Source organism: Anopheles stephensi, chromosome 3 (assembly GCF_013141755.1).
Source record: "Anopheles stephensi strain Indian chromosome 3, UCI_ANSTEP_V1.0, whole genome shotgun sequence".
Taxonomy (NCBI): domain Eukaryota; kingdom Metazoa; phylum Arthropoda; class Insecta; order Diptera; family Culicidae; genus Anopheles; species Anopheles stephensi.
The window spans coordinates 81,328,454-81,354,724 of NC_050203.1; the positions used below are offsets into that span (position 1 = coordinate 81,328,454).

The following is a 26,271-nucleotide window of genomic DNA, read 5'->3' on the forward strand; positions in this document are numbered from 1 at the left end:
TAAGAAAATGTTGGAGGAAATTGTGTTCAAAAATACAATTACGCGTTTTATTGATACTAAATTTACTTCGATTACAAAACACTTTTATTAATTCCTTGAAAGCTCCATTTGCATTGCTAAAATGACAATTGCTGCTAGGGCAGAGCATGATTCGACACCAACTGTCGCTGGGTAGCACACAATCAAAACAAACCTCGCTGAAAACCCGGCAAAATTTGCAAGTAGGGCGCCGAAAAGAGTGGTAATTTCTTTTTAAACCTTTCACCTTCTTGTAATGTCTGATTCGGAGGAATCCCTTGAAGAGAAACTTCGCAAATTTCGCCTATGGAAGGTGAGGAAAACCCTTCATTTGTTGTGCCTCGTTGCATTAGCCCGTACTGAAAGCCTTCTTTCCTTTCCAGGAAGCTTCATCGGATGGTAGTGCGTCGTTCAACGTAAACGACACAGCAGGAACTAGCAACACGGACGATAGGGAAACCCAAAATATGGATCGAAATTCACAGCAGAAACCTCCCTCGCACCTAAAAGGCCGCGAGCTGGGTATGTACTACCGGAATAAGGCCCGCCGGAACAAGCAAGACTCCGACACGGCCGCCGGTCACGATGGACAATGGCGCAGCGAGCGCCACAAAGGCTTGCAACGCCGCAAAGATCAGGAACGGTCCAGATACGAAGCGAACGAACCAGGCAGCTCGAACCGCTTCCGTCGCTATCAGGACCAGCGGGACATAAGGCTAGAAGAGCAAGCGGAAGCACCACCGCCCGGATTGCGTGGTCGTGAGTTAGGCCTCTTTTACCGTGATCGTCAAACGGCTAAATCGAAGCAGCGTGAAAAACGGGACGCGGTGGACATTACACTACCTCGCTGGCAGATAGAGGAGATACGGAACCATCTGCAGATAAACCGAGGGTTCGAGCAGAGTGACATTTACCGGGAGTTTATCGAGAACGAAAACATCCGGTCGGTGTTTAAGAACGAGTACTTGCGGGTTATCAGTAAAACGCTACAGGAAACACTGCGGGAGGAGAGTGCGAAGATGGTTCGGGAGGCACCGGTGGACGAGGACGCATATAAAGCGATGCTGCTGGATGACGAGTTGGATACGGACATCGACTACAAGCGGACACCGCTGGGGGCGTTTCGTAAAACTTTACCGGCATACGCTCACCGCACAGCCGTGCTTGACATGATCGAACGGCATCAGGTGATACTGATTAAGGGTGAAACGGGCTCCGGAAAGACAACCCAAGTGCCTCAGTACATCCTGGAGGAAGCTAAGGCGTGTGGGCGTGAATCACGCTGCAAGATACTTTGCACCCAGCCACGTCGGATATCGGCCATAACGCTCGCGCGGCGTGTAGCGGACGAACGGAACGAAGCGCTTGGTCGCTCGGTTGGCTATCAGATAAGGTTGGAATCGGTGCCTCCGAATAGAGACGGTGGCAGTATCCTGTTTTGTACCACCGGCATCGTGCTGACGTTGATGCAATCGGACCCATTGCTGCGTCGGTACACCCATCTGGTGCTGGACGAAATTCACGAACGTGACGTCATCACCGATCTACTGCTGGCCATCATACGTATGGTGCTTCCGTACCGGAAAGATTTGCGCGTAATCCTGATGAGTGCGACGCTGACAGCGGAAACATTTTCCCAGTACTTCGACAACTGTCCGATGGTTGAAATCCAAGGGATAACCTACCCGGTACGCGAGTACTACCTGGAGGATATCCTGGCGGAGCTAAAGTTTCACACGTTTGAAGATAAATTTGCATCGAAGGCCCAGAAGGGAACCAGCAGACATAATAAACCGCAGCGACGTGAAGGACCGTTCTACGACATGATCGAACCGTACTGCGAAGAGATTCGCGGTCGCTATTCAGCACCGGTTCTGCGTGCGCTTCAAAATCCGGCCAGCGAAACCAACCAGAACGAGCTGATTGTGGAGCTGCTGTACTACATCACCTGCTCGAAACCGCCCGGAGCGATTCTGGTGTTTCTGCCCAGCCTGGCACAAATATCGGACGTAAACCGGATGATCCGGGAGCATCCGCATCTTTCCCAGGCCAGGCTCGTAGTGTATCCGTTACACTCGAAGCTACCTACGAGAGATCAAACGGTCGTATTCGAACGTCCGCCCGACGATGTGCGTAAAATCATCCTCTCAACCAACATCGCCGAAACGTCCATCACGATCAACGATATTGTGTACGTGATCAATGCGGGTCGTCACAAGCTAAACATGTACGAAAATGGTGTGTCGGTGTTGCGCGACGAATGGATCTCAACGTCGAACGAAATTCAACGCAAGGGACGCGCTGGGCGCGTGCAGGCCGGCCTCTGCTACCACCTGTACAGCCGTGCCCGTAGGCGTTCGCTGCTGGAGAATGTCCCACCGGAAATCATCCGCGTCGCGCTGGACGAAGTGATTTTGCAGATAAAAATCCTTCAACTGGGCGATGCGCGTGCGTTTATGGAACACTTGCTCGATAAACCGGCCGAAGAGATCATCGATAAATCGTTGAAACTGCTCAACGGACTTAATGCGCTCGATAACGATGAGAAGCTTACGCCGCTCGGGTTCCACCTTGCCCGGCTACCGATGGATCCGCGCACGGGGAAAATGATCCTGCTGGCAAGCATCTTTAGCTGCATCGATCCGATCACATCGATCGCGGCCAGCCTGACGTTCAAGAACGCGTTCTACAAACCGCTCGGAAAGGAGAAGGAAGTCGATCGGATAAAGCGCAATTTCGCCGAGGATTCGGCAAGCGATCACATCATGCTCGCGAACGTAATTGCCGAGTGGCGCAAGCAGTCGAACAAGGGTGGATTTTGTGGGAAGAATTTCCTGAACAATGCTACCCTCCAGCAGCTTACCAACATGAAGGGACAGTTCTGTGAGTATCTGTACCACACAAAGTTTATGGCCGGTTTGCAACCGCAATCCAGGCAGGACAATCTGCACTCGCACAATATGGAGCTGCTGCGTGCGATCGTTGGTGCGGGTCTGTATCCGAACGTGGCGTTCGTGCGGAAGGTGATCCGGTCGAGGAACAGTGCGGACGGTCGGGCGATTCTCAGCGTGGAGCAGCAGGGCCGGGCAGAGATTCATCCCGGTTCGGTTAATGGCAGCAGAAGCGTTTTTCATTCGAAGTAAGCGGATTCGCGTGATGAGGAAGCAGCTTTCTATAAATCCTTCTTTTCTGCTTCAGTTTCGTCGTTTATTATGACATGCAGAAGCTCAAATCGCTCACCATCTTCGACACGACGGTTGTGAACCCGTTCCCGTTGCTGTTCTTCGGGGACAATCACGTGGAAACGATAGACGGACGTCAAATGATCTCCATCGCTGGCCATTACTGGTAAGAGTCTGTGGAAAGTGCAACACGGTAGGACTCTCTTGGAGAACTGCGTGTGGAAGACATACTTCTGGTCATCCTGCCTTTAGCTGATGATGATGATGATGACATACCACTCTCTTGGACTCTTGTCAGTTCGCTCTAGCCGAATTAACATCTCAGGATGTAGCCATATCCCACGAAGTCAGGAGTTTCCGACAGAAACTCCAAATAGGATTCAGACGGGTGTTCCTAGTTGAAGAACTTGATGTGATGGACAGAAGTCTTACGAAAAGGTGCCATTTATATTCCCTTTCTTTTATCCACCCTACAGCCTCAAGTGTGATAAAGAAACGTACGACCTCATTCAGGATCTGCGGACAGGCTTCAATCTGTTTCTGCAGAAGCAAATCTGCAGCCCATCACCGGTCGATTGGAACTCTCGCGAAGGCGAACTGTTAAGGTCCGCATCTTCCAAATGTATTCCATTTAAACCCCTTTAAAGCCATTTTTGCCCGTTCATTTCGCTCTTCCAGATCTATCATTAAGCTGATCACAATCGACTGCAAGTTCGAGGATGGTTTCGATGATGACGATGCGGAGGAACAAAACACCGGCTAGACGCTAAGGACGCAGATTGGCAGCGAGAAATCCTCCCCAAAAACTGCTCTTGTGTACTTGCCGCAAAAGACCGTGACGGCAGAATCCTGCTGCTGGATTACGAACACCATCCGGACAATTAAAGTGAGTTCCCCCCAATTTTTGTTGGCACGGGTTTCCCGCCGAATAGTTGAGGCTATTGAGGCTTTAAAAAAGCGGAGCGGTGGGAGGCAATCTCCATGCGGATTAGTTGCGGTCGGGCTCATGGACTTCACTTCCGCCATCGCACACAGCGCGCGCTCCAGTCTAGACTCATTTGTTTCGTTCTAGTTTTGTCTGTCCTTTTCTTTTATTTAAATTTATTTATCACCATGCGGAAAAAGCCCCTCCCGTGCAAACCACTTTTGTTAATTGAGTGTTTTTTTTTAATTTTGTTTTCATTTTACCTTAAATAAACATTACATACTTACATACTGATTCCGAGAAGGAGAGAGAATAAACAAGCCACTCACCTCCGGGACATGACGTCAGAATGCCGGCTTTCATTCAGAAAGATATCACAACCGATTCCCATTGATGGGAGGAATTAATTTCCTTTTCTTCGAGATCCTCCGAGATTGCGAGTGGCGCGATTCGAAATCCTATTCACCCATTTCCGGGTGTCACTATATGGAGGGGATTCGGGGTACGGTCTGGACTGGGAAGTGAAAATGAAAACTAAGCATCATCGCCCGCCAGCTAGCCAAAGCAGAAGCCCACTACAGCAACCGCCGGTCGATTGCTTTCCTATTAGCCGGGTGGATTTAAGCTAATCCGGGAAATAAATTTTTATTTCCCTCCACGCGCGCCACTCTCTCTCTCCACACACACACACCACCGCTCACGTGCGTGTGCGATGCAATGCGATGCTACCGCGAATGCCACTTCTTGTGCTGCGTACGCATGCTCTTGGTTTTGATTTGTGCCACAGCTTCTCGCCGTTCGGCAGGGAAAGTTCTTCCCTCGGAAAATGGGACAAGAACCGTTGGTAGCGAATGCTGACTGGCATTCCGTCGTCTGTCGTCTTGTGCTACGGTCGGCCGGTTGAGCTCGCCGACAGGACATCAGGTTCAAGTTTGAAGGAAATAGTGTTGTCAAGAAAGCAGTGCTTAAAATGGTGCTTCGCTTACTCATACTGCTCACGTTCGGTGGGACAGTTCTTGCCAGCCCAACACCGGCACAACCGTCCTGGAAGCCGGAAATGGCACGTGAACTTGCACCGGATGCACTGCTAGTTCGGTTGGACCGTTTGGTGAACGTGTGTGTGGCCAGCTATGAGGATCTTACCACCGATTTACTGCTAGGGATAGCGATCGCCAACGGTTAGTGCAGCAGCAGCTTCTCCACAAAAAGTCCACCATTTTTCCGCAAGATTTAAATCACGCCGTGCGTTACAGTTGCGTGCAAAGGAAAACTGTGGTGCGATGAAAAACACACTCGAATGACTGCGGGCATTTTCGGTCCGTGTCCGTAAGCTCACATAATCTCGGTGCCTTTTCCATTCCATTTGACGCTAATTAAATTGCATCCGTGATGCGCCCCCGAGAACTGGAAAACACCGCTCGGGGGCACACGGACACGCTGCTTACTGAAGCATTTGTTTCTTTAATTTAAATTGTTTTCCTTTTCCATTGCTCTCAATGACCTATCATATCATTTCCGTTCGAAGCACAACTGAGGACCATCCTGAAGCAGCAAGCGCTCCAGGAGCCGCAGCGCCAGTTTGTGGAATCGTTGGCAAAGAAATGTGATTTTGTGGAAAGCCGTATCGAGAGTATCTTTAGCTTCCCGAGCGGTGCTAATGCTGTCGGTAAGTGGGCATGGGAAACATACTCCATTTTGATAAGGAATTCTTCAAGTTTTTTTTTGGGGGTTTTCCGTTTGTCCAGTATCTAAATTGTTGATAGATTCCGAGTTCTGGCAGTCTGAAGGAGATGGTAAGATGGTGGCAATCCCGGATCAGATGCGAAATAGACGAAGCAGACGGCGTCGAAGTGAACTGATGATGAATGATCCGCAAGCGATGATGGAGACCTACCTGGAAGCGATTGATGCCGGAGGTCCGAGTGAGCTGCAGTCAGGTAAGGTCCAGGTCCAGATGTGTCCAGGTAAAAGTTGGACAGTCCTCATAAGGCGAACATGGAGATTATCTCAAGAACGCCTCAGAGTCTCATCTACAAAGAAATTTTCACCCTTGGCACGAACTTGGAACACAGGAACTCTTTCCCTCTTTAAAACTAAGCCTGCTCGATTCAAAATCACCGGTAGAATGAATATCCCATTATTCTATCATACGGTTTTGAATCAAAGCAGGCGTGAATTTTATGAGGTGAGCGTCACATCGATGTTTGTGCTGAGGACGCCTGTCATCCAAGTAGGCTTGCCTTTACGGAGTTGTCGATGTCCTTGAGGCCTTGTCTACCGATTCCAGCCGTCCAAGGTGCCTCGTTTGGTAAGGAATCTCGCCATCCAAATGGATTCCCGTCCAGCGATTTTTATTATCCAACATAATCTAGGCAAAGTCTCGCGTCTCCAGAGACTCCAGGGAACTTGCAATTTCTACGCCCCATCGCAGTCCTTCTGAAGCCTCAACTTTCTCTTTATATTCCATCCCATCCCGGAAGACGAATGTTTATCGGAGCTCCTGGTGAACGAGTCGGAAAATGAGTTCAACACCACGGCCAATCCCAAAGCTGGACCAACCGCTCGCCGACTCATCCTTAGCCGTGAGTGTAGTGCCGCGATGTCACTACGCAAACGGTCCTACGGTTACCATCTCACGCACAAGTAAGTAAGCGGGTTAGCGCCGACCAAGTTCCTGACCCGCCCTCGACGGGGGGTATTAACACACTTCCCCACTTGCCTTATCACTGTGCCGTTCCAGATTGCTCTTCTACATCGTGCTCGGTCGGCAGCGGTTCGCGAATGTGGATCGTAGCTTCGTCGCGAACGGACAACGGACCCTGTGCGAGCAGATACTGCGCGAATCGGAACTGATTGCCGGCTTCGACTATCCGGACCTGTTTCGCGATCTGTTCATGGAGCAGGTGTTTCTGTGCGCGTTCAGCGATGCACCGGACTTTACCAATCCCGGCTGGTTGGCGGCCATCGTCAGCTGGCAGAATGGTGAGGGATGCTTCAAGTACTACGCGGACGGGGGCGATGGTGCCGGCGGACCTAATGCGCTAACCGCACACTGTTCCACACACATGACCGGTGTGGGAGCGGCACTGTTGGGACTGTTTGCAAGGTTTCAGCTGGTGGGACAGTGAGGACGGTGAGGACCCGAGTCTATCTATACGCGCACTAATCTAGCCCAACATCGAGCCGTACATGTGTCTGTGTATCTATGAATGAATAAACATGTTTATCCGAATCAGACGAATCGTCATCCACTATTCACTCCTGTGATTAATAAACCGCAGCCAAGTTAATCGTAACCTGAGCCGCATGAAGCATTAAAGCCACAAAATGCAAGTCCCGCTCGGGAACTTCTTCCGATCCGTTGAACCACGGTAGTCCGCAATCGAACAAACCGGGCCCAAACCGTTGCGGGGCTTCTTCATCGCAGGCCATGCGCTGTATGTACTGTGTGGGGACAGAAAACATAACCGTTCTGGCTTTAGTCACTCGTTTCACCTCGAGCTGGGAGCAACTGTGTGTCCGTCAGTCTGTGTCTAGCCGATCCCTTTCGTACACTTATCTTGCCAGCGTCTTATAAGCGTCTTATCAGTGATTTAAATTTAAACCTCACTTAGCGGCAACGGGGGTTTCGATCGTAGATATGTCCAGTGTCACGGGAACGGGGTGATGAGAATGGGGTCCTCCCTGAAGAAAGAAAACAGTCAACTGGATCAGTCAGAAGAGTGCATACAGGCTCGCAATCAAAGTGATATAAGACACGTGAAGTAATACCTAGGAGTTCCAGGCGTCTCACGTCGCTGGACGCGACTTCCGGAGTCTCGTGTGGTCATCCGTACGATGTCAACGGCCACCGATGCGCTGCTCCATTCAAGCTAGATTAACTCTTCTCAACCATCTCCAACGCTATCACCATCGGAACTCGTGCATTTCGTGGCGATAGTCGTGGACCAGTACAGTAGCGAGAGATTGATAAAGCCTCTAAACTGGACTGGACGAAAGCAAACAAAAACACAATTCAATTTTTTATTGCACTGGAACTTGGTGGAGTGGATTAAGGGGTTTTTTTTGTGTGTGCTGCCCCTCATCTCATCAATAGCATCATCATCGTCCCATGAGTAAGCTGGTGGGACTGTGTTCCGAAAAAGTGATAACCGATGCCAGCAGCAGCACCAGCTTCACCAATCATCATCACACGCACCAGTGTGCGAGAGACACCACGGAAAATGTCCACCACGCTTGCAACCGGCACTAGCGACACGGAATCGAGCAGTGTTGGTTGAAGCGGCATCGTCGTCGCCGGCAGAGCTGTTTCGGTGGGGGTTTAGTTCGTCCGACCGGACCGATCCGCAACGATGGCAGACCCAACGATACAGACGTTCTGCTGCCACAACCGGATACGATCACCGCCCGCCATCAAGCTGATGGCGGAGTTCGATACGGACGGGTACATTGTGGTGTGTTTGATATCGTCCGTGTTCGGCATAGCCGGTGCGATCTATCAGGTAAGCCGTCGGGCGATGGAAGCCACCGTCCGGTGAAGCTCCTGAAGTGCAGTTTTCCCATTTCGGGGTTTCGTTTCACTGGTCGTGGCTCGTGTCGGCCGGATATACATAAAGAGACATTGGGGAAGGTAGTTTTGACGTTGTTAATAAGAAACGGTGTGTTGCCAGTTTGAACGAAACCTGCGCGAGGTCATTCGCTTCCTCTAGCTTTATCTTGAAGGGAGAGATCGTCTTCTTGCATCACGAGATGATGGTCTGGAGATGATTGTTGGTGTTTATCTTGCGTCTTATCAGAGTTTAAAAAGTGCCGCCCAAATGCCCGAAGTGATTCACCCGAGAGATTCCAACATTGTATGAAGATCGTGCCTGGCAATCAGAGACCGCCATCTTTACTCGCTTAGCAGTAGTGAAATTAGCTTCCAAACTTCTAATCTCTTATCAGCCTAACACTCGAATCGATTTTAACTCAGGCGCATTTCCTGTACCATCATCAGCTCATGCCCTCGCGCGTCAGTGTTATCAGCGGCCTTTTCAGACTGTCCGACGAAGTGGAAATTAAATAAACAAAAAACAAACTTCCTTTTCGGAATGTGGCCTCCCCAGCAGCGGTTAACGAGGGGGGGAACCCAGTCTGACCTAGGTTATGGCAGTTTTTTGTGTACATGCTTCTGCTTCTGACATAATCAAGACCGGCGAGACATTTCTCCCAATTAAACACGATGATCCCGAGCGGATCAGGTTAATGATCACTCCATGCCTCCATTCCCCCCGTCCGTAGATTTGGATCCGACACGAGGATGGGCCCACACATCATGCCGTTCGGCGAAGGCGCGGCGGTGAGCTGACCCTTTCGAACCAGAACCTCGGCCGACAGATCATTGTCTGGCTGGCGGTAGCGGACCTGTGCGCTTCGTTGGGTGTTTTCCTGCGGTCCGCTCTCTGGAAGTACATCAAGGATGTCCTCCCGCCGGACAGCGATGTGGACGATACGACGAACGTCATCTTCTGTGCCGTTTCGTCCGCCTGGATACAGTACTTCTACATGTGCACCTGGCTCTGGACACTCTGCTATGCGATCAACGTGCGGCGGCAGCTCAGCGGGGCACGGTACGCACTGCGAACCTATCACTACTACGTGTGGAGCATATCGGCGGTACTGACTGGTGTGGGGTTGACGGTGCTGTACGTGCCAGATGCGGAGTAAGTGTTGCCGATCCTGACTTCTTGTTGGATGACTGGACTCACTAACTGGAGGTCACTAACTTCCTCTTCGCACAGCTGCCACAACGTCCACGACATGACGACGGCCTACATGCGCATCCTGCCCAACTACGTGATGACTTACGGGCCGATGATAGCGGTGATGGTCGCCAACCCCGTCCTCTACTACCAGGCAGCGCGGGAAGTCGACCGGCAGCTGGTGGCACGCTTCAGCCAGATGTCCAACACCGAGCGGGACCTGATGGCGAAGTTTAAGCTCAAGTTTTCCCTCATCAATCTCGTATTTTACGTCTGCTGGCTGCCGAACCTGGTGAACGGTATCGTGCTGTGGACGATGTGGTACAATCTGCCCTTCTCGATGGTCATCACCGTGTGGTACATAATGGTGCGTAACGTTTTGGGGATGGAATCGTTTGTGAACTTCTGATCCAATATGCCTTTTACCCTTCCCTAGGCCATCACGAATCCGCTGCAAGCGTTCTTTAACTCTCTCGTCTACCAGAAGTGGAACTGCCGGTGGCGATTTCGACGGCAGGCGAGTTCCGACTCTAGTGCAGAGCTCAGAGTAAGTACAGTGCTACGAAGGAGCTGTTGGATTCTTCACTAACAAGACGCTCTCTTCCTACAGCGCCGCAACCGAACCTCAATGGTCTGCACCGAAGGAACGCCACTGCTGCAGGCAAAGACGGAATCACCGTCCGCCTCTACCCTCCACCTAAACCAACCCTCGGTCGAGCTGATCCCGAAACCGACGCGAAGCATTAACTCCTGCTCGCTAGTGTGACGTCGGATGTGTTACTTAATGTGCCGGCGGTTCGGGCACAACACCACCACCACCACCCCGAGGACAAATCTGATGTACTATGGAACGTTCGAGGGGAACCGTGGGTTCATGCATCTACTTTGGCGGAGATGGTTACTGCGGGGTGGACTGCTTACGCTAGAATCCCAAGAGATACCTCCTGCGATCGCTAAGGATAGGAATAATAACTCCGAAGGGGACTCCTTTTTCGGAGACTTCGGGATGTTTTATCTTAAGGAACTATTTTAGATGGAAGGTTTCGGTTGAACCGAACACTGTGGACGTCATTAAGGTCATTAGCTCAAGTAAGTAAACTGTCGGTGGGTTTACTTAAGCTGCACACTTGAACAACACTTAAGTCACTGTAAAGATACGAAATTAAGGCTAAGGACAAGAGCCCGAGATTCCGGATAACGAATCCCAAGAACATGGGATGATTTTTTCAGGATATTGAGATCCGGGATTCCGGGCTCCCAAAATTCCGGATCCTAGATCCTAGGTGAGACGGATCGGGATCCGAGATCTTGTCATCATGGGATCTTAGGATCCGGGATCTAGGACTTCTGGATCTTGGAGCTATTGGAATCTCTAAGAAACACTTGACCCAAGAACACTTGAAACACAACACTTAAGTCACTGTAAAGATACGAAATTAAGGCTAAGGACAAGAGCCCGAGATTCCGGATCGCGAATCCCAAGAACATGGGATGATTTTTTCAGGATCTTGAAATCCGAGATTCGGAGATTCTCCCTGCTCACAACATTCCGGATATCGAGATCCCGAGATTCCAAGATTCCGGATCGCGAATCCCAAGAAGTTGAGATCATCGGAGATTCCCGGCTCCCAAGATTCCGGATCCTAGATGAGACGGATCGGGATCCGAGGTATTGCCATCTTGGGACCTTGGGATCTAGGGCTCCTAGATATTGGAACTATTGGAATCTAGGAAACACTTGAACATCACGTTTAATTCACTGTAAAGATACCAAATAAAGGCTATGGAAAGGACACAAAAAAAACACCAATAGACTTACTTACTTATCGGGCGCTACAACCGCTTCGCGGTCTTGGCCTGCTGCTACAATCCTCGATACCGCTCACGGTTTAGCGCCGTCGTCTACCACTGGCGAACGCATCAACGCCATCACTCCATCTCAATTTGGGCGGACCACGCCTCCTCTGTTCGTGTGGACGGCCTAAAAGGACTTTACGGGCTGGGTCGTCCGGTGTCATTCTCATGACGCTACCAGCCCACCGGAGCCTGGCGAGTCTAATTCCCTGCACGATGGTAAGATCATCGTACAGCTCGTACAGCTCGTCATTGTAGCGGCTCCTCCATTGTCCTTCCACACATACCGGAGCCTAAAATCCTTCTGAGCATCTTCTTCTCGAACGCGGCTAAGAGGGCTTCGTCAGTTTTGGACAGAGTCCATGCCTCAGAGGCGTATGTGAGTACTGGGACTATAAAAGTTCTGTACAGTCTCAGCTTCGTCCGTCGCGACAGGTATTTAGAGTGGAGAAGTTTCCTCAGGCTGTAGTATGACCGGTTGGCGGCCAGCCAGCCCTTGCGCGTAACTCAATATCAGTGTTGTTGTCGGTGCTGACTTTTGACCCCAGGTAGGTGAAGTTTTGGACGACTTCGAAGGTGCGGTCACCTATCTGTACATCACCCCTGCGTAAATCAGTGTTTGTTAGCAGGGCCGCTGTCACCATCATTTTGGTTTTCGCCTCGTTAATCTCCAACCCGAGGTTCTGTGCCGCACGCTCGATCCTTTGATAAGCTTCTGCTACATAGGAGAGCCTCAAACCCATGATGTCTATATCATCAGCGTATGCCAGGATCTGGATTGACTTACAGAAGATGGTCCCCGAAGTTTATCCTGGAGTTTTCCAACCACCTTCACCTGGCATGTGATGTTGGCCATTGTCATTCGTACAAGCCTGGTAAGCTTGGCCGGAATTCCAAAACAGCTCATGGCGTCGTACAGTTTTACCCTGGCTATGCTGTCATATGCGGCTTTAAAATCAATGAAGAGATGGTAGGAGTGAAGCTGTAAAACACCAGTAGAACTTGGTCTTTAAACTCTAGAATGTTTATCGTTTTATTATAGTAGTTGCTCTACCTTCATTACATCGTGTGTCTAGCTTAAAATATACAATATCGCTAGCTCCTTCCGTGCCGTTTGTGTAGTGTATAGCGAATTCAATTACTTCTGGCTCTCTTTCTTTTCTTCTCTCTCACGCACACTCAACTCAAGAGGTAAAATTGAACTTTACAAAGATTTCTTCCCTGAGCACCGGCCGAGTTCGGGTGATCTTCACGGCGGCACAAACACAGTTAAGATCAATTAAAATACGCTGAGTTGGTTTGCTGTTGGATCTCTGAGGATCCAGTCTTCCGCTAGCTACTAGTGCATACAATCGAATGCTTAATTACACGACAGGACTCCATTTAATACAACTTTACCTAACCTCACCAAGTCCCAACCAGGTGTAGAGCTCGCGTGCCAAATCAAACTCTAAATTCAGAACCTGTGTAAAGTGATCCGTAACGAAGGCTGTTTTGTTTTTTTATTTAAAATCATTTCATTCCCCTCCAACTTTGTGATCTTTGTCTGTACTGTTCTGCTCTTTCCCTCTCGCTTCTTTTTACAACACACATCAATGCTCCCCCCCGTTCTAGTAGCCCGAACGTGTGCGGGAAGTCTTCGTAAAGTACTGCTTCTCGCCCCGATCCAAACCACGGTCGTGCGATCGTTCACGGTGATCCCGCAACACACTGCCACCGCTACCACCACCACCACTCCCGCCACCACCGCCACCACCACCACCGCTACTGCTGCTCGGGTAGTACGAGGGCGACGATTCCCGCAGATGGTAATGATGGTGCTTGTCCCGGTGCGACGACGACGACGACACGGACATCAGCGGCAGATCCCCGTCATTGTCACCGTTCTGGTGGGCGAGCAGCTTGCTCGCCTTTTCCTCCTCCCGGCGCAACCGTTTGTCCGTTAGGAGCGCGTCTTCCGGATTGCGTTCCTGCTGAAGAAGAGCAGAGGGAAGAATGACGATGAAGATGAGGTAGAGGACGACGGGCGACGCGTTGGCGGCAGGTCGGCATACCCGTTTGCGGCCCAGCTTGCGCTCCTTGCGGAGTTCCTTCTCCTCGTCAGTCTTGTCGCGCTTTTCCTTCGTTTTGCTGCTGCGCTCCTTTTTCGACTCGGACAGTAGCTGCTGGCCGGAGCTGCCGATACCATCGTCGTGCTTGCTCTGTGCGATTTTGAACCGGTATAAGAAAATGGGACAATTACAATGAATGCTCTTGGTGCTGTTTTCCGTCACTAGTCGGATTATTGTGAAAGGGGGTTTTGTCTCGTTCGCAACCGATCAGTAGCAACAGGTTTGTCTGCAGTAGTATTAATACTGTTCGTCCTGCCGTCCCAGGTCACACAGTAGGAGTAGGACAAGAGTGCGACATTAGCAGAGTTACCGGTTTCCCCATACCAACATGTTCGAACTTAAAAGCTAAAAGGATTGCGACCCGCCCTAATTTAGCCCTCCTACAGTTGGTAGCACACACGCACACGAAAAAGGGGAAACGGTTAAAGAATGAATTGCAAATTTGTCAACACGTTTTGGCACGCTCCCGTATACATACCTCCCTCCTCGGTGGACCGGACCTTCTGTACTACATTACATTTTGCACTTCTTTTTGCTACCCTTGACATCATCACACACACACAGGCACACAGGCACACACACGTGATGGGTAATGCTAGTGTCGTTAACTGGTCTTACTTGTTACCGTGATCAAGCTCTCTTGTGCCGTAGTTTCCATCCTGCCGGTTAGGTTGAAGAACACACACTGGCCCTTCAGTCCTCCATCAGTTGTGTATGTGTACCGCGCGGCTCGATGGTGTGGGGACACTTCATGCAAAACCCTTCAAAACATTTGGCTCTCGCTCCACACAATCCATTCGCGAAGGGAAGGAAGACTTGGTAGAAGAACTTTCAGCAGCAGCACCGAGCTTCGCTTCTGCATCTCAAAGTGGCCGTTCAAAATGGAACCAACTTTCCCCCCACTCTAACCAGGGGGGGGGCGGCTTGGTGTAGCAAAAACGTCTGACGTCTAGAGTTTGGGGATTAGCCTGCCCCGTCTCCTCTAACTGGGCGTCGAAAGCAAACGTCCCGCACAAACCCACTCATCCACTGTTCTATTCTGTATCTCGGGGGCGGTAAGTGTGTGAGTGTGTGTAGCTAGTTGCTCGCGCTAGACGTCCTTGCCATTCCTGGGTTGCACCTTTCGAGTTTGCGAGTTCGAGACCGCTGCCGTTATACCGACCGTTCGACACCTCCAGTATACTAACCTTCGAGGAGCTAGAGCCTTCCAGCTTGCGGCGCTTCATCTCTGGAAGAGGTAAATGGTGAGAGGGTTAAGATGTAGCGATTAGCTCAATGCAAATCTCGGTAGATTGGAGAAGGTAGAAGAACTTTTCTAGCCATTCTAGCTCTTCTGTGGGGGGAATATCTAATGGGATCTGAGCGATCCGGGATACGAGATCTGAAATCCGTGAGATGCTGGATCCGAGATCTGAGAACCGATCTTGATCTTTCTCATGGACAAAGGAGACGTAGGAGATGGCATGTATCAGAGACATGACTTTCAGCTCGCCATTTTCTCCAACACCCGTCCGCACATGATGCCATGCCGACTCACCTCTATCATGTTCGGGCGGATCCTGGCTGCGTCGCGTACTGCTGTGCTGCTGCTCATTGCTCGAGTTGGACACCGAGCTTAAATCCCGCTCGCTGCGATCCCGTGGCGCTAGGTCTCTCTCGCTGGTTCTCGATTCACGCTCGTGGTTGTAATGATCTTTGGAAACAAACCAATCCAACTGTTATCTACTTTCTTGCTCACACACACACACAATCCCTCTCCGCCCTTACCTCGTTTGTCCCGTCGCTTCTCCTTTTCCCGCTTACGATCCGTTGCAAGTGCCGCCACAGCGGCGGCCGCTTCCTCGCGCTCCCGCTCCTTCTCTCTGGCGCGCTCCTCGCGCTTGATCTCTTTCGAAGACTTTTCGCGCGCCATCGAGACGGAAGGTTCGCGGGTGGACGAAGACGATCCTCCAACGCTTTCCCGCGCACCGGATGACGCCGTGGACGATGATGGTTCCTTCTTGGCCGCGTCGACAGCGCGATGATGATCGCTGCCGCCGCCGCCGCCACCGATGCTACCGTTCGCCGTTGCACCTACTGAGCTAGAGGATGAGGAAGAGATTGAGTTTCCGCCCGGTGCGCTAGCGATTGTACCGTTCGATGTGCCGGAATTGCTGCTTCCAGTGCCCGCCTGCCTTGTACTGCTCTGTCCACCTAACAGCAAAAGCAAAAACTAATTAGCATTTTACCATTCGACAAAAGCGCAGAAGGACCTTTCTCACCTTTAACGTCATTTCCATTGACGGATGATTTCGTACTCTGCTGCTGCTGCTGCTGCTGCTGATCGGCTGCGGTGGTGGTTGCTGCGGTTGCGGTCGCCGTGGCCGCCTTAAACGTCTTCTCCGGCACCTGATGGAAATCGGATTCCAGCATCATCTGGCCCGCCTTCGCTTTCAGCTGGCCGATGTAGCTGGACGCGAGCACGAACAGATCCTGCCGCTGGTTCTTCTCCTCCTCGCGCACCTTCTCCACCTTCTTCTCGAGTATCTGCGACAGCTTCGTCAGCACCGGGAAGTGGGGCAGGATGCGCATCAGTATGATGAGCGAGTTGCGGATCTGCATGTAATCCTTCGAGTCGAGACAGAACACCATCGCTTTGGTGATTTTGTAGTGCCACTTGTGGCACACGTGCCGATAGTTTTCGTAGTTGACATGGTCGATCGCCTCCGAGTACTGGTTGCTGACGCGGAACTTGGTCACAAAGCCCGGGTAGTTGGCGCACTCCTTGTTGAAGGTGGCCTCATCCGAGTGCCAACGCATCACCGTTTCCAGCATCGCGCACAGGAACCGGCCGTACCGGGTCGCCTCGTTCTCCGTGCAGGACGTGACCGAGTACGTAATGTCGCAGAATATCTATCGGAGGAAGATTACAAACAGTCGGAAATGATTCGCTGGTTTCGAGATTCTCCCCCTCAGGCCCGCCTTACGTACCCGATCGTAACAGAGCAGGGTGGAAAAGTTGGCCGTTTTCAGATTGTGGATGGTGTGCACGAACTTGGCACAGTAGATCGCATCCAGCGCGGTGAACGTGCAGCGCGGGAACAGACACAGCTGCAGGAACTGGGTGATGGTTTCGTTTTTGGCCGATTTCGCCGACCGGGACAGGAACCAGTAGTCCTTCTCGCTCGCCAACCGGTGCATTATTTTGTCGACGTGCTCCTGCTGCTTCTTCCGCTCGTCCTGCAGCTTGTCCATCAGCGCAACGTACCGCTCCTGCTCCTTCTTGTTTTTGGACGCGTTCTGCTCCTTCGACTCCATGACCGCCAGCGAAAGCTGCTTGAGCTTGCTGATCTCGCGCTGATAGCTCTCCATCGGCACCTGCAGATCGTACATCGACAGCGACCAAAAGCTGACCAGAAACTGGGGGCTGATGTCCTCCCAGATCTTCGGTGGATGCAGCGGTCGAACCGATTCGATGACCGGGTTCATGACCTGCGCCGTTGCTTCGAGGTATTTGGCCATCTTCTGCGAGGTGGACAGCTTCTTCCCGTTCGGTTCCGCTTTACGCAACTGGTCGTACTTTTGCTACAAAAGTAAGGAAAGGGAATTGAATAAAATGGAATCGCCACCCGCCACGCCGCTACCCCGGGCCGCCTTACATTGATTGCGTGGGAAAACATTGGACGGGCCAGGAAGAATGCCACATCCGAGTGTATGTGGTACTTCTGCAGCATGTTGTGGATGGTCGGCAGCCGCTCGACGTACTCCTCCACCGAGTACGTCGACCCAAGGAACGTCCCGAACTGTACCAACGTATCCTGGCACTGATCGTACAGCTTGCCCACCAGCTTCAAATGGCTCTGGGCCGTCTCGCGATAGATAACGCAGTGTTTCTGCTGCGCTATCAGCAAGCACAACGCCACCGCCAGATCGTTGCTGGCCAGCGCCTCCTTCAGCCGCTGTGAAGACTTTTTCGTGTTGCGCACCTGGCTGAAGTAGCCAGCCTCACCGCGCAGCAGCTCGCCACCGCACATCGCCTGCAGCTGCTCGTTCGTCATCTCTTCCGCCGCCTCGATGCCGGCCATCTTCTGCACCACCTCCTTCAGGATGAGCAGGTCGAGACTTTTGTGCGATTTGAGCTGGTTCGCGACGTACTGCAGCAGCCCGCTCAGCTCGATGTTGTACTTCTTGTAGATGGCACCGCAAAAGTTGGCCAAACTTTGCAGCCACAGCGAGATGCTCGTGCCGTCGTTTTGCATCGGATTCCGATCGACCTGCTCGAGCGCTTCGATCAAACAGTAGCCGAGCACGTCGTACGACAGTGAGGTGAGATACTTGAGCGAATCGACCACCGGTGCGATCAGATTGTCGTAGATCTGTATCTGCAGCAGAATCTGTCGTCACGGGAACAGCGGGAGATTTGAAGAGTTTGAATAAGGTGGGGAAAACAAAAGCAGGCCACACCGGGCAATTTTACTCACGTATTCAAACAGGAATCCGGGCGAACAGTGGCTAAGCTTTCCGATCAGCCTGCCCACCGGTTTGCTGTTCTCCTTGCTGACCCGTTTCATGAGCGCTTTGATTTGCTTTTGAGCCGTCCCGCGTCGGTGAATCAGCTGGGGCTGCAGCTGAAAGGTATCGTTCTTCCAGCGCGCGTACAAGCTGTACCGGTACTGGTACGGGTACAGCTTCACGATGGACCAGATCTCTTCCGCCACACAGCAATTGCAATCCATGTACGCCAGCGCCGGCAGCACGGCAGCGTCCAGCAGCGTCAGAATGTCGTAGTAAAGCTGCTCGTGCTCGGTCAACGTACTGCCCGGGGCCGGCGGGTTCAGCGGATCCACGTTCATGTCGGTCAGAATGACGCGCATCAGGCGCAGCAACTTGTACAGCAGCACCGAATCGTAGTGCAACGATGGCCCGAGGGCGGTAAACATGGGGAATGCATGCAGACGAAGCTTGGTCAGCGTTGTAACGGGGGGTGGCGCGAGCTTGTTTAGCACGCCGTACGTCGAAATGGCACGGCCCTTGATATTGGCCGGCAGGGCACACTTTAGCCTGTACACCGGTTCAATGATCATGTGCAGCAGTCGGCACAGTGCTAGCGCGATCGGTTCGTGCACCATGACCGACTGGTCCGGCAGCTTGCGGATCAGCTGCTGGGCCGTGCTCCAGTCACCGATCATTAGCATCGCTTCGCACAGACCCCACTTCTGGTTGAGCGCGTACTTCTCCGGTGCCGTTTCGAACTCGGGCTCCTGCTCCGGTTCCTTGTCCTTGTTGGTGAGGATAATGTTAAGCTTCCGGACGTACTCTTTCGCCTGCGTCATTTCCGCTTCCCAGTCCGCTACGATTGTTTTGTCCGGTGGATTTAACTGGGGGGGTGGACAGTAAAACAGACACATTACAGCTTGCGATTTTTTCTCAGCCACAGAGTTCGGTGAGCTTGGACTACCTACCCACGCATATATATCGTCCAGCATAATCACACGGTGCTGCAGCAGCAGGGCGGTCACCTTGAACAATGAACCCGGCGTCTGGACATCCGCAAAGTAGCGGTACTTGTACCCGAGCACTTCGCAAATAATGTTTCCATCGTTGATGTAGGCCTGCAGCAACGGGATGAAAATTCGATCCTGCTCCGGGCGCGCTTCGAACGATTCCAGTATAATGTCCAGCACCCGGTTCGGGTCGAGATTGAAGCAGCCGATTAGTGATTTGATAATTTCCAGCACGCTCTGTACCGTCATCGTGTCCTGATTGAACTCCTGGTTCAGTTCCGTGATGAGTTTCGCATAGCCTTCGCTTTCCTCGCGGAACAGATTAAACCGACGCTGCTTGTAACTGTGGGTGTGTGGGGAGCGAGAAAGGAAAATAGGTTAAGAATCGCATCACAAACATTTACTCTTGCCACCGGGTCTTACTAGAGCTTTGTTTTCACTTTGATAAATCGTGTGTAGAAACTACGATTCTTGATTGTGCCCACGTCCTGCAGCGTGTCGATCTCCAGCCGTTCCTTAAGCAGCTTTTCCGACAGAAACCGTTCCGTTTCCTTCACGATGTAGCAAAACATGGAACGCTCCTCGCTCGGCGGAGCGTCGCCACCGGTGCCGGCAGTTTCCGCGTCGAAGATCCCGAACACATCCAGCAGTATGGAGGGCACGTCATTGTGGAGACTCTACAATGCAACAGCCGATGAGCGGATGAGCGACTGGCCGTGCGGTTTGTGACCACCGCAAGCACTTACCACAAGCTCCCCGAGCATCTGCAGCACACTATCCTTCTTCAGCTGGCCGTGTATGCCCCGCGAGATGAGCTCGTAGATCGCCCGGGAGATGCCATTCTTGCGCTCGTTCTTCCCAAACAGTGGGCTCTGCTGATCGTCCTTCAGAAGTGCCTTGCATTGCTTCAAGCTGGCGTGTGCGTCCGTCCGGGAAGGAAGATAAACAAACGACCAAGAACATTGAGCATACGCACTGTGTTAGTGAATGGGTGGATAAGCGAATGGAGAGAGGATGGAGGCAGCCGCATCGGCACGACGCAATCCCGCGCTCGTTCGGTCGGATGGTTTGCATTCCGCTTCCGTCCACCGGCAAACACCGGAAATTCAGCACATCGGCACACCCGGTGGTAAATTACGGGTTCGATTGGCCTCACGTAAGCGAATTTCATCACTTTGACGTTTTCACATGGCGCTCGCTAATGGACCGATGAGGGGGTGGGATGGGGGAGCAGAGGAAGAGACTTTTTTTTTGCAATGGCACGGTTCCACCAAACACGACGCACGCAACAGACGCAGAGATGTGCAGCCGGCAAGTGCCCGTCCGGAACCATGGAAGGATATTTACAACTCGGATTTTCCGCTTCTTTCCCACAATTTCCAGACATCGGCGTTGAACATGTTCGTCAGTGGAGTGAAATAACACGGACGACTCGGCAGCACGGCATCCGTCCGCAAGCACTTTGTTTATAAAAATGGCAAATTGGAAAATGGCGTCGATTGTCAAGCGCTCGATCAGGGTGGTTGTAAACGCAAACGAAGCTGTCAACGGCGGCACAAACATTCGAGCTCACGTTCGAAAATAACCGATTCGGGAGAAGAATTTCAAAATACCGTTGAAACATTATAATGCTTGTGGGGACTAATAATTGTTCTGTTCTTTTTTTTGTCTAAGAGAATCCGGACCGGAATCAGGTAAAGTTTGTATTTTTTTTTATTCATAAAGAACGGCCTGGCCGTATTGCTGGTAAAGTTTGTATTAAAGTATTATGAATTATTTTTTTTTCTCGAATAAAAGAAGATTCAGAAGGCAAGACCTTTACCGGTTATATGGCTAAAATAGGTAAAAATATTAATAGCTCAGCTTAGTACAGTCATTCCCGGCATTCTAAAGCTACCGTTAACTCAGGTTCTGATTCATCATCGCTTGTTTCTTTTCCACATTGCGCCGATGTACGGATGTGTTTCTGCATGCTGTACTTGGTGGTGAACGTCTTATCACAGTCCGGACACCGGAACGCCCCTTCATGCGAAGCCAGATGCTCCTTCATCTTGTTCGGCCGTAATGATTTCCCACAGACATGACACACTTTACGCAGGTGCACCTTCTGATGAACGGTCAGCTTTGCCCGAGTGGGAAAGGTAAGTTCGCACTGATCGCACGCCACTACCGGCTGTACCACCGTCGAATGTTTAGATTTTTTATGAATCAATAAATTATTGCGCGACGAAAACGCTTTCTGGCAAGGCTCACAGTAGTGCGCACCCTGATGGGTGGAAATGTGACTCTGCAGATGCATGCTTCTTACCTGCTTCAAGCACATCGGGCACTGTTTCATGAGGTGCGTCTTGCGATGCACCGACAATTGCGTTTTGTTGTGAAATGTCCGGTCGCACATGCTGCAGTGAAACGCTTCATCGTACGGTTGATCTTCGTCCGCGTGCCTCAGGTCTTTGTGCTTTCGCAAGGTGAGGCGACTGCCGAACGGAGTGTCACAGATGTCACACCGGAACGTGCCATTGTGTACGGCTATATGCTGGTTGATAAAGTCCCCTTTAATCGTTTTTTTGCAAATGGGACACTCGCTCGTTTTGTGGATACGCTGATGGTTTTTCAACTCTTTTCGGCTGCCGAACGATCGCTCACAGTGATCGCACGCGAACGGCCCGACAGTGTTCGAGGGAAGGGAAACATCTTGCGAGGTTTGTTGAGAATCGTTCGCAGAAGTTGTTTCAGCTTCGCCTGGCTCGCCCTCGTGTGTTCTATCACGCTCCAACACGTTGCTAGTATTTGTGCTTTCATCTTCTAGCGGCAGATTTGTGTCCGCGGAAGTCTTACCTGTGGTAACTGAATTGATTTCCTCACCGTTTGTTGCAATACGGTATTCTTCCGTCGTAATATTGTCAGCTACATCAATTTCTAACACTGGCTGAGCCGTAGCTTCCAAAGCATCCTCACAGTTTGCGGAGGTGTCATCTACCGTGGTGCTGTCCTCGTCCTGTGGTTCTACTTTGATTTGAGGATGCTCAGTTGAAGTTCCATTAGGCGATGCGTTATCTACGTCATCGCTTTGGATAGTACTCGCCATCGTGCATTCTTGTAGCAGTTTACGCTGATTATCTTCCACCAGTACGCTGTAGGTATGGAATAGCCATACCTTTGTCGAACATACTTTACACACATGGTCGGGTAAATTATGTTCCGATTTTATCTACAATAGTATACACAGCGATTTACATAGTAATTTGATACATTATTCTGCAATTGTTCCGGGTTATTACCTCAAACGAGAATACACGCTTGATGGCGGTGCTGAATGGTACGTTCTGCACGGAAACGCTACCGGCTTCAGGGCAATGCGGCTCTAGGCAGAATCGGCACTTGGAAGAGGTCATAGCTTGTGGTGGTTTCCTCGCAATATTGTTCCTGTTATTTTACGGTCCGGCTGCTGAGGCCAGCTGTCCTTACTATCTATGAAAAGTTCAGTTGAATTGCGTAGTTTCCTAGTTGTGCGTTGGCGCGAACAAGGATTGTTTGTGTTTTCCGTGACATTTCAGGATTGGTTTTGTTCGTGTTTATGTCGATGGGTTGAAAAATCACAGACGTTCGCTCGTTCCTCGCAATACGTATCACAAAGGGACTGCTAACGGACACAATCATTGGGAGATTTTGCTGGAAAACTTTTGTGAAATAAAAGAAAACGAAACAACAAACATGCTTCATATTTTCACTGTTATTTTTATTAGTTTACCGTTTTAATTAAAAATGCCAAAAACCTAGCGCAAGCAATAACAATATATAAAAATAATACGTTTGCGTACCAGCTTGATTTCCCACTGTCCGCATGTGTTAAACGTCAAACAATGTAAACAATCGTGTTTATGTCCGGCATTCTTGACGCCGCGCTAACTAATTTTCGTTACTTTCCGTTGTAAAAATCATCTTTATTTCATAATGGCTTCTGCAAAAATTGATAACGTAAGCATCTTCACTAAAATCTCAGTCAGAATGTTCATTTTGAACCGTTATTTTAATCACTCTTCTCCTAGGAAATGCGTACCAAAATCGATACAGTATGTACCACAGCGGAAGCGTTCGTAAAGCTATACTACGACCATGTGGATAAGAAGCGGCAGGTAAGCGGGCATATTGTGTTGTAAACCGCACCGCATACACTAATAAAGCTATTCTTTCCTGCACAGCACATGGCACCCCTGTACATGGACACCGGGCTGCTCGTGTGGAATGGGAACGGTGCGAAGGGAAAGGACGAAATACAGAAATATTTCCACGAGCTACCCCGCTCTGAGCACACGATCACGACGATCGATGCACAGCCCATCGTAGACGATGCCGTATCGGCGCAGATAACCTTCGTGATGCAGGTTTCCGGCTCGGTAAAGTTCCACGATAACCCGTCGAAACCATTCCAGCAATCGTTCATGATAACGGCCCAGGGAGACAAGTGGAAAATCGTTTCGGACTGTTTCCGCCTGCAGGACGGCATTTTGTAGTGTCGTGTGAGCTCGGCGGCGCATCATTTATGTTTAATTTACGATTAAAAGCACATGTTTTAATAGGCAGAAATGGAACATTTTTTCTTATACATGTTTAACCTATCAATACGTCCTTCTACTGCTCCGTTTTAGTCTTTTTCGCTTCCGGTTCGTCCTCGCTGTTGAAGATGGGCTTGGGTTGCGTTTTGGCGTAGGCCGGCGCAATCCAGTAAGGATTTTCGGCCGCCTCCTTCGCATACTTCAGGATGGCTTCGCGCGGATCCTGATCATCCTCCACCCGCTTGCTTAAGCCCAAATTTCGAATAACGTACGACGAGAGCGTTCCACCGGAACTGGCCACACGTCCACCCTGGCCGCTGGTGATCGGTAGATCGGGTCGCTTGGATTTCACAGGATCAAGCCGATCCTTCTCCAGCTTCTTACGCACCGAGCGAGTCTTTTCCTGCCGGAACATTGGCAGCGCGTGTGGGGTGATGATCTGCGTCGTACCGACAATTTCCGACTCCTTCTTCTTCCGATGCGTCCTAACGACACACAGCTTGGCGCCGCGCATACTACGCTTCTCGTCGTACAGTCCGCGAATAAGCCCATTTCCACATCCGATGAAGATTTGGTTCAGCTTCGGGTGCCACAGCGTGCGGATGACGTGCGAATCGGTAACCGGAAGCTTTGCGACCACGTCGAACGTTTTCGTATCGTACACGAACAGATTGGCCTGTTTGGCACCTTTCGGGAGAGATTCCCCGGTCAGTATCATTGTGTCGTCCGGGCTGAAGCAGCAGTCTGTTGTGTCGTACCGGGTGAACAATCCGTCGAACACGTGGAGCGGCTTTTTAAACGCACGCATATCCCACAGCTTGAGCGTTTCGTCCATCGAACGGGAGGCCAGCTGGAAGCCCGAGTATGAAAACAGCACGGAGGATACGTCGGAACCTTTGCTGTGTGCGTCCCGTATGCAGTGTGTGGTGTGGACGAACATTTTGCGTGTGTCCCAGGTCTGCAGCGAACCATCGCTACAACCGGCCGCAATCAGTGTACCATCGCGATTGTACGCACAGCTGTTGGGAATCGTCTTCAGGCCACCCTGTGCCCGGGTTTTTATTACCGCACGCTGTTCCTTTGTCTTGGCAAACACCCATGTCCGGAGCGTCGAATCCATACCGCTCGTGAGGAACTCTTCCCGCCGAACCGGACTCCAGCAACCGCTGGTCAGACCCGCAATGTGGCCCTTCGTTTTCGACATATCCGCAATGTACTGATCTCCCTTTACGCACTCCATTTTCTCGAACCCGTCACGATCGAGCACTTTCGCCTGAGAGCTTCCCGACACGACCAGCATCATATCGCCCGAAAACGAGTAGGACAGATTGCGGATGGGATGGTTTTCGCACGGCTGCAACGATCGGAAGCTTTTCATCGATTTATCCATGCCGGAAAAGTCCCAAAAGTTGAGGTTGTAGTCCATCGATCCGGAAGCGAGCCGTACGCCGGATGGGTCACTGGCGAGTGCAATCACCGCCTTGCTACCATGGCGCATCTCGACCTCGTGTGAGTGGGGTAGCTTGTTTATCGGTGCATCTTCATCAAACTCATCGTCGTCGTCGTCGTCATCGTCCTGCTCGTCATCATCCGAATCGTCACCTTTCTTCCGTCGATTATCGTTCGCAGCTCCATCAGGAGTTGGTACTGGACCAATCACATCATCATCATCATCATCCTCATCGTCGTCATCATCATCATCATCGTTTTCCCCTTTCGTACCACCACCCGGTTCAATGATAGCCTTCTCATCCACCACCGCTTTCGGTGCGTTCTGCTTGGCCTTTTGAATCATCTCATTAATGTCGAACTGTTTGGCCTGCTTTCGACCGAAGCCCGATATTCCCATCACTTCCTGCAGCTTACTGTTATCCAGCTCTTCCGAAATACGCTCAACTGGATCGTCCTTCGAGGAGCTGTCCTTACGCCCGAACGATCCAAACCCGGATACGGTGCCATCTGCAACGGAAAGAATGGGTTAGAATATTGGTGTAAGCGAGACGCCAAACTGCTAAAGCTTACCTGAAGACGCTGAAGGATTTTCTGTGCTTTCCGCTGAGCTTGTTGATGGGGCAGAAGATTTGAGATTTATTTTTCCAAATGTGATTTTTCCGCGATTCATTTTGATCGCGTTCAAGACGGGATCGATTTTTCGATAGAATTGTGTTTATCAACAAATCGCTTGCTGTCAAAGGCGGATGCAGGGGTCGTCGTTCATCTGCAAGCAGGCTTTGTGTATATAGAACTGGGTTCACCACTCAAAATAGGATCATTTTGAAAATTTACTATTTTTTACATCGTTTTCCGTTGGACTGATATCAAATCGTGATTTTTTTCTGTTTACTCATTTTTTTTTACGTTTGACTCAACGCAATAACAATAGAAAGTATTAACAATCATA

The 26,271-nt window shown here is 50.9% G+C and overlaps 7 protein-coding genes across 8 annotated transcripts; 4 read left to right on the forward strand and 3 right to left on the reverse strand.

The window, feature by feature from the left end:
* Positions 1-4: 4 nt before the first annotated feature.
* LOC118513205 (ATP-dependent DNA/RNA helicase DHX36-like) lies at positions 5-4,472 on the forward strand. Its single transcript, XM_036058704.1, has 5 exons — positions 5-331; positions 402-3,157; positions 3,217-3,366; positions 3,677-3,805; positions 3,879-4,472. Exons 1-5 carry the CDS (start codon positions 275-277, stop codon positions 3,961-3,963), a joined length of 3,177 nt encoding a protein of 1,058 aa, XP_035914597.1. The 5' UTR covers positions 5-274; the 3' UTR covers positions 3,964-4,472.
* A 456-nt stretch (positions 4,473-4,928) lies between these two features.
* LOC118513213 (UPF0764 protein C16orf89 homolog) lies at positions 4,929-7,362 on the forward strand. Its single transcript, XM_036058727.1, has 5 exons — positions 4,929-5,303; positions 5,651-5,791; positions 5,871-6,062; positions 6,606-6,768; positions 6,866-7,362. Exons 1-5 carry the CDS (start codon positions 5,096-5,098, stop codon positions 7,251-7,253), a joined length of 1,092 nt encoding a protein of 363 aa, XP_035914620.1. The 5' UTR covers positions 4,929-5,095; the 3' UTR covers positions 7,254-7,362.
* Positions 7,363-7,610: 248 nt separating this feature from the next.
* Positions 7,611-11,670, forward strand: LOC118513212 (G-protein coupled receptor 143-like). The gene is made up of 5 exons (XM_036058726.1): positions 7,611-8,627; positions 9,406-9,827; positions 9,906-10,233; positions 10,303-10,413; positions 10,477-11,670. Exons 1-5 carry the CDS (start codon positions 8,478-8,480, stop codon positions 10,630-10,632), a joined length of 1,167 nt encoding a protein of 388 aa, XP_035914619.1. The 5' UTR covers positions 7,611-8,477; the 3' UTR covers positions 10,633-11,670.
* A 1,052-nt stretch (positions 11,671-12,722) lies between these two features.
* LOC118510911 (THO complex subunit 2) lies at positions 12,723-20,810 on the reverse strand. Of its 2 annotated transcripts, none has more exons than XM_036053313.1 (13): positions 20,662-20,810; positions 20,061-20,226; positions 19,738-19,991; positions 19,273-19,657; positions 18,292-19,188; positions 17,470-18,204; positions 16,802-17,395; positions 16,093-16,723; positions 15,599-16,024; positions 15,369-15,524; positions 15,019-15,059; positions 13,775-13,921; positions 12,723-13,690 (listed from the first exon to the last, which is right to left on the reverse strand). In XM_036053313.1, the coding sequence occupies exons 1-13, from the start codon at positions 20,712-20,714 to the stop codon at positions 13,331-13,333; spliced, it is 4,845 nt and encodes a 1,614-aa protein (XP_035909206.1). In that variant the 5' UTR covers positions 20,715-20,810; the 3' UTR covers positions 12,723-13,330. The 2 variants fall into 2 exon arrangements, with proteins under 2 accessions (XP_035909206.1, XP_035909205.1); XM_036053312.1 differs by having other exon boundaries at positions 12,723-13,693.
* Positions 20,811-21,003: 193 nt separating this feature from the next.
* LOC118510913 (zinc finger and SCAN domain-containing protein 12-like) lies at positions 21,004-22,869 on the reverse strand. Its single transcript, XM_036053316.1, has 2 exons — positions 22,596-22,869; positions 21,004-22,525 (listed from the first exon to the last, which is right to left on the reverse strand). The coding sequence occupies exons 1-2, from the start codon at positions 22,707-22,709 to the stop codon at positions 21,188-21,190; spliced, it is 1,452 nt and encodes a 483-aa protein (XP_035909209.1). The 5' UTR covers positions 22,710-22,869; the 3' UTR covers positions 21,004-21,187.
* A 274-nt stretch (positions 22,870-23,143) lies between these two features.
* LOC118510914 (NTF2-related export protein) lies at positions 23,144-23,920 on the forward strand. The gene is made up of 3 exons (XM_036053317.1): positions 23,144-23,292; positions 23,364-23,450; positions 23,517-23,920. The coding sequence occupies exons 1-3, from the start codon at positions 23,269-23,271 to the stop codon at positions 23,826-23,828; spliced, it is 423 nt and encodes a 140-aa protein (XP_035909210.1). The 5' UTR covers positions 23,144-23,268; the 3' UTR covers positions 23,829-23,920.
* Positions 23,841-26,054, reverse strand: LOC118510912 (gastrulation defective protein 1 homolog). Its single transcript, XM_036053315.1, has 2 exons — positions 25,893-26,054; positions 23,841-25,829 (listed from the first exon to the last, which is right to left on the reverse strand). The coding sequence occupies exons 1-2, from the start codon at positions 25,990-25,992 to the stop codon at positions 23,947-23,949; spliced, it is 1,983 nt and encodes a 660-aa protein (XP_035909208.1). The 5' UTR covers positions 25,993-26,054; the 3' UTR covers positions 23,841-23,946.
* Positions 26,055-26,271: the final 217 nt, after the last annotated feature.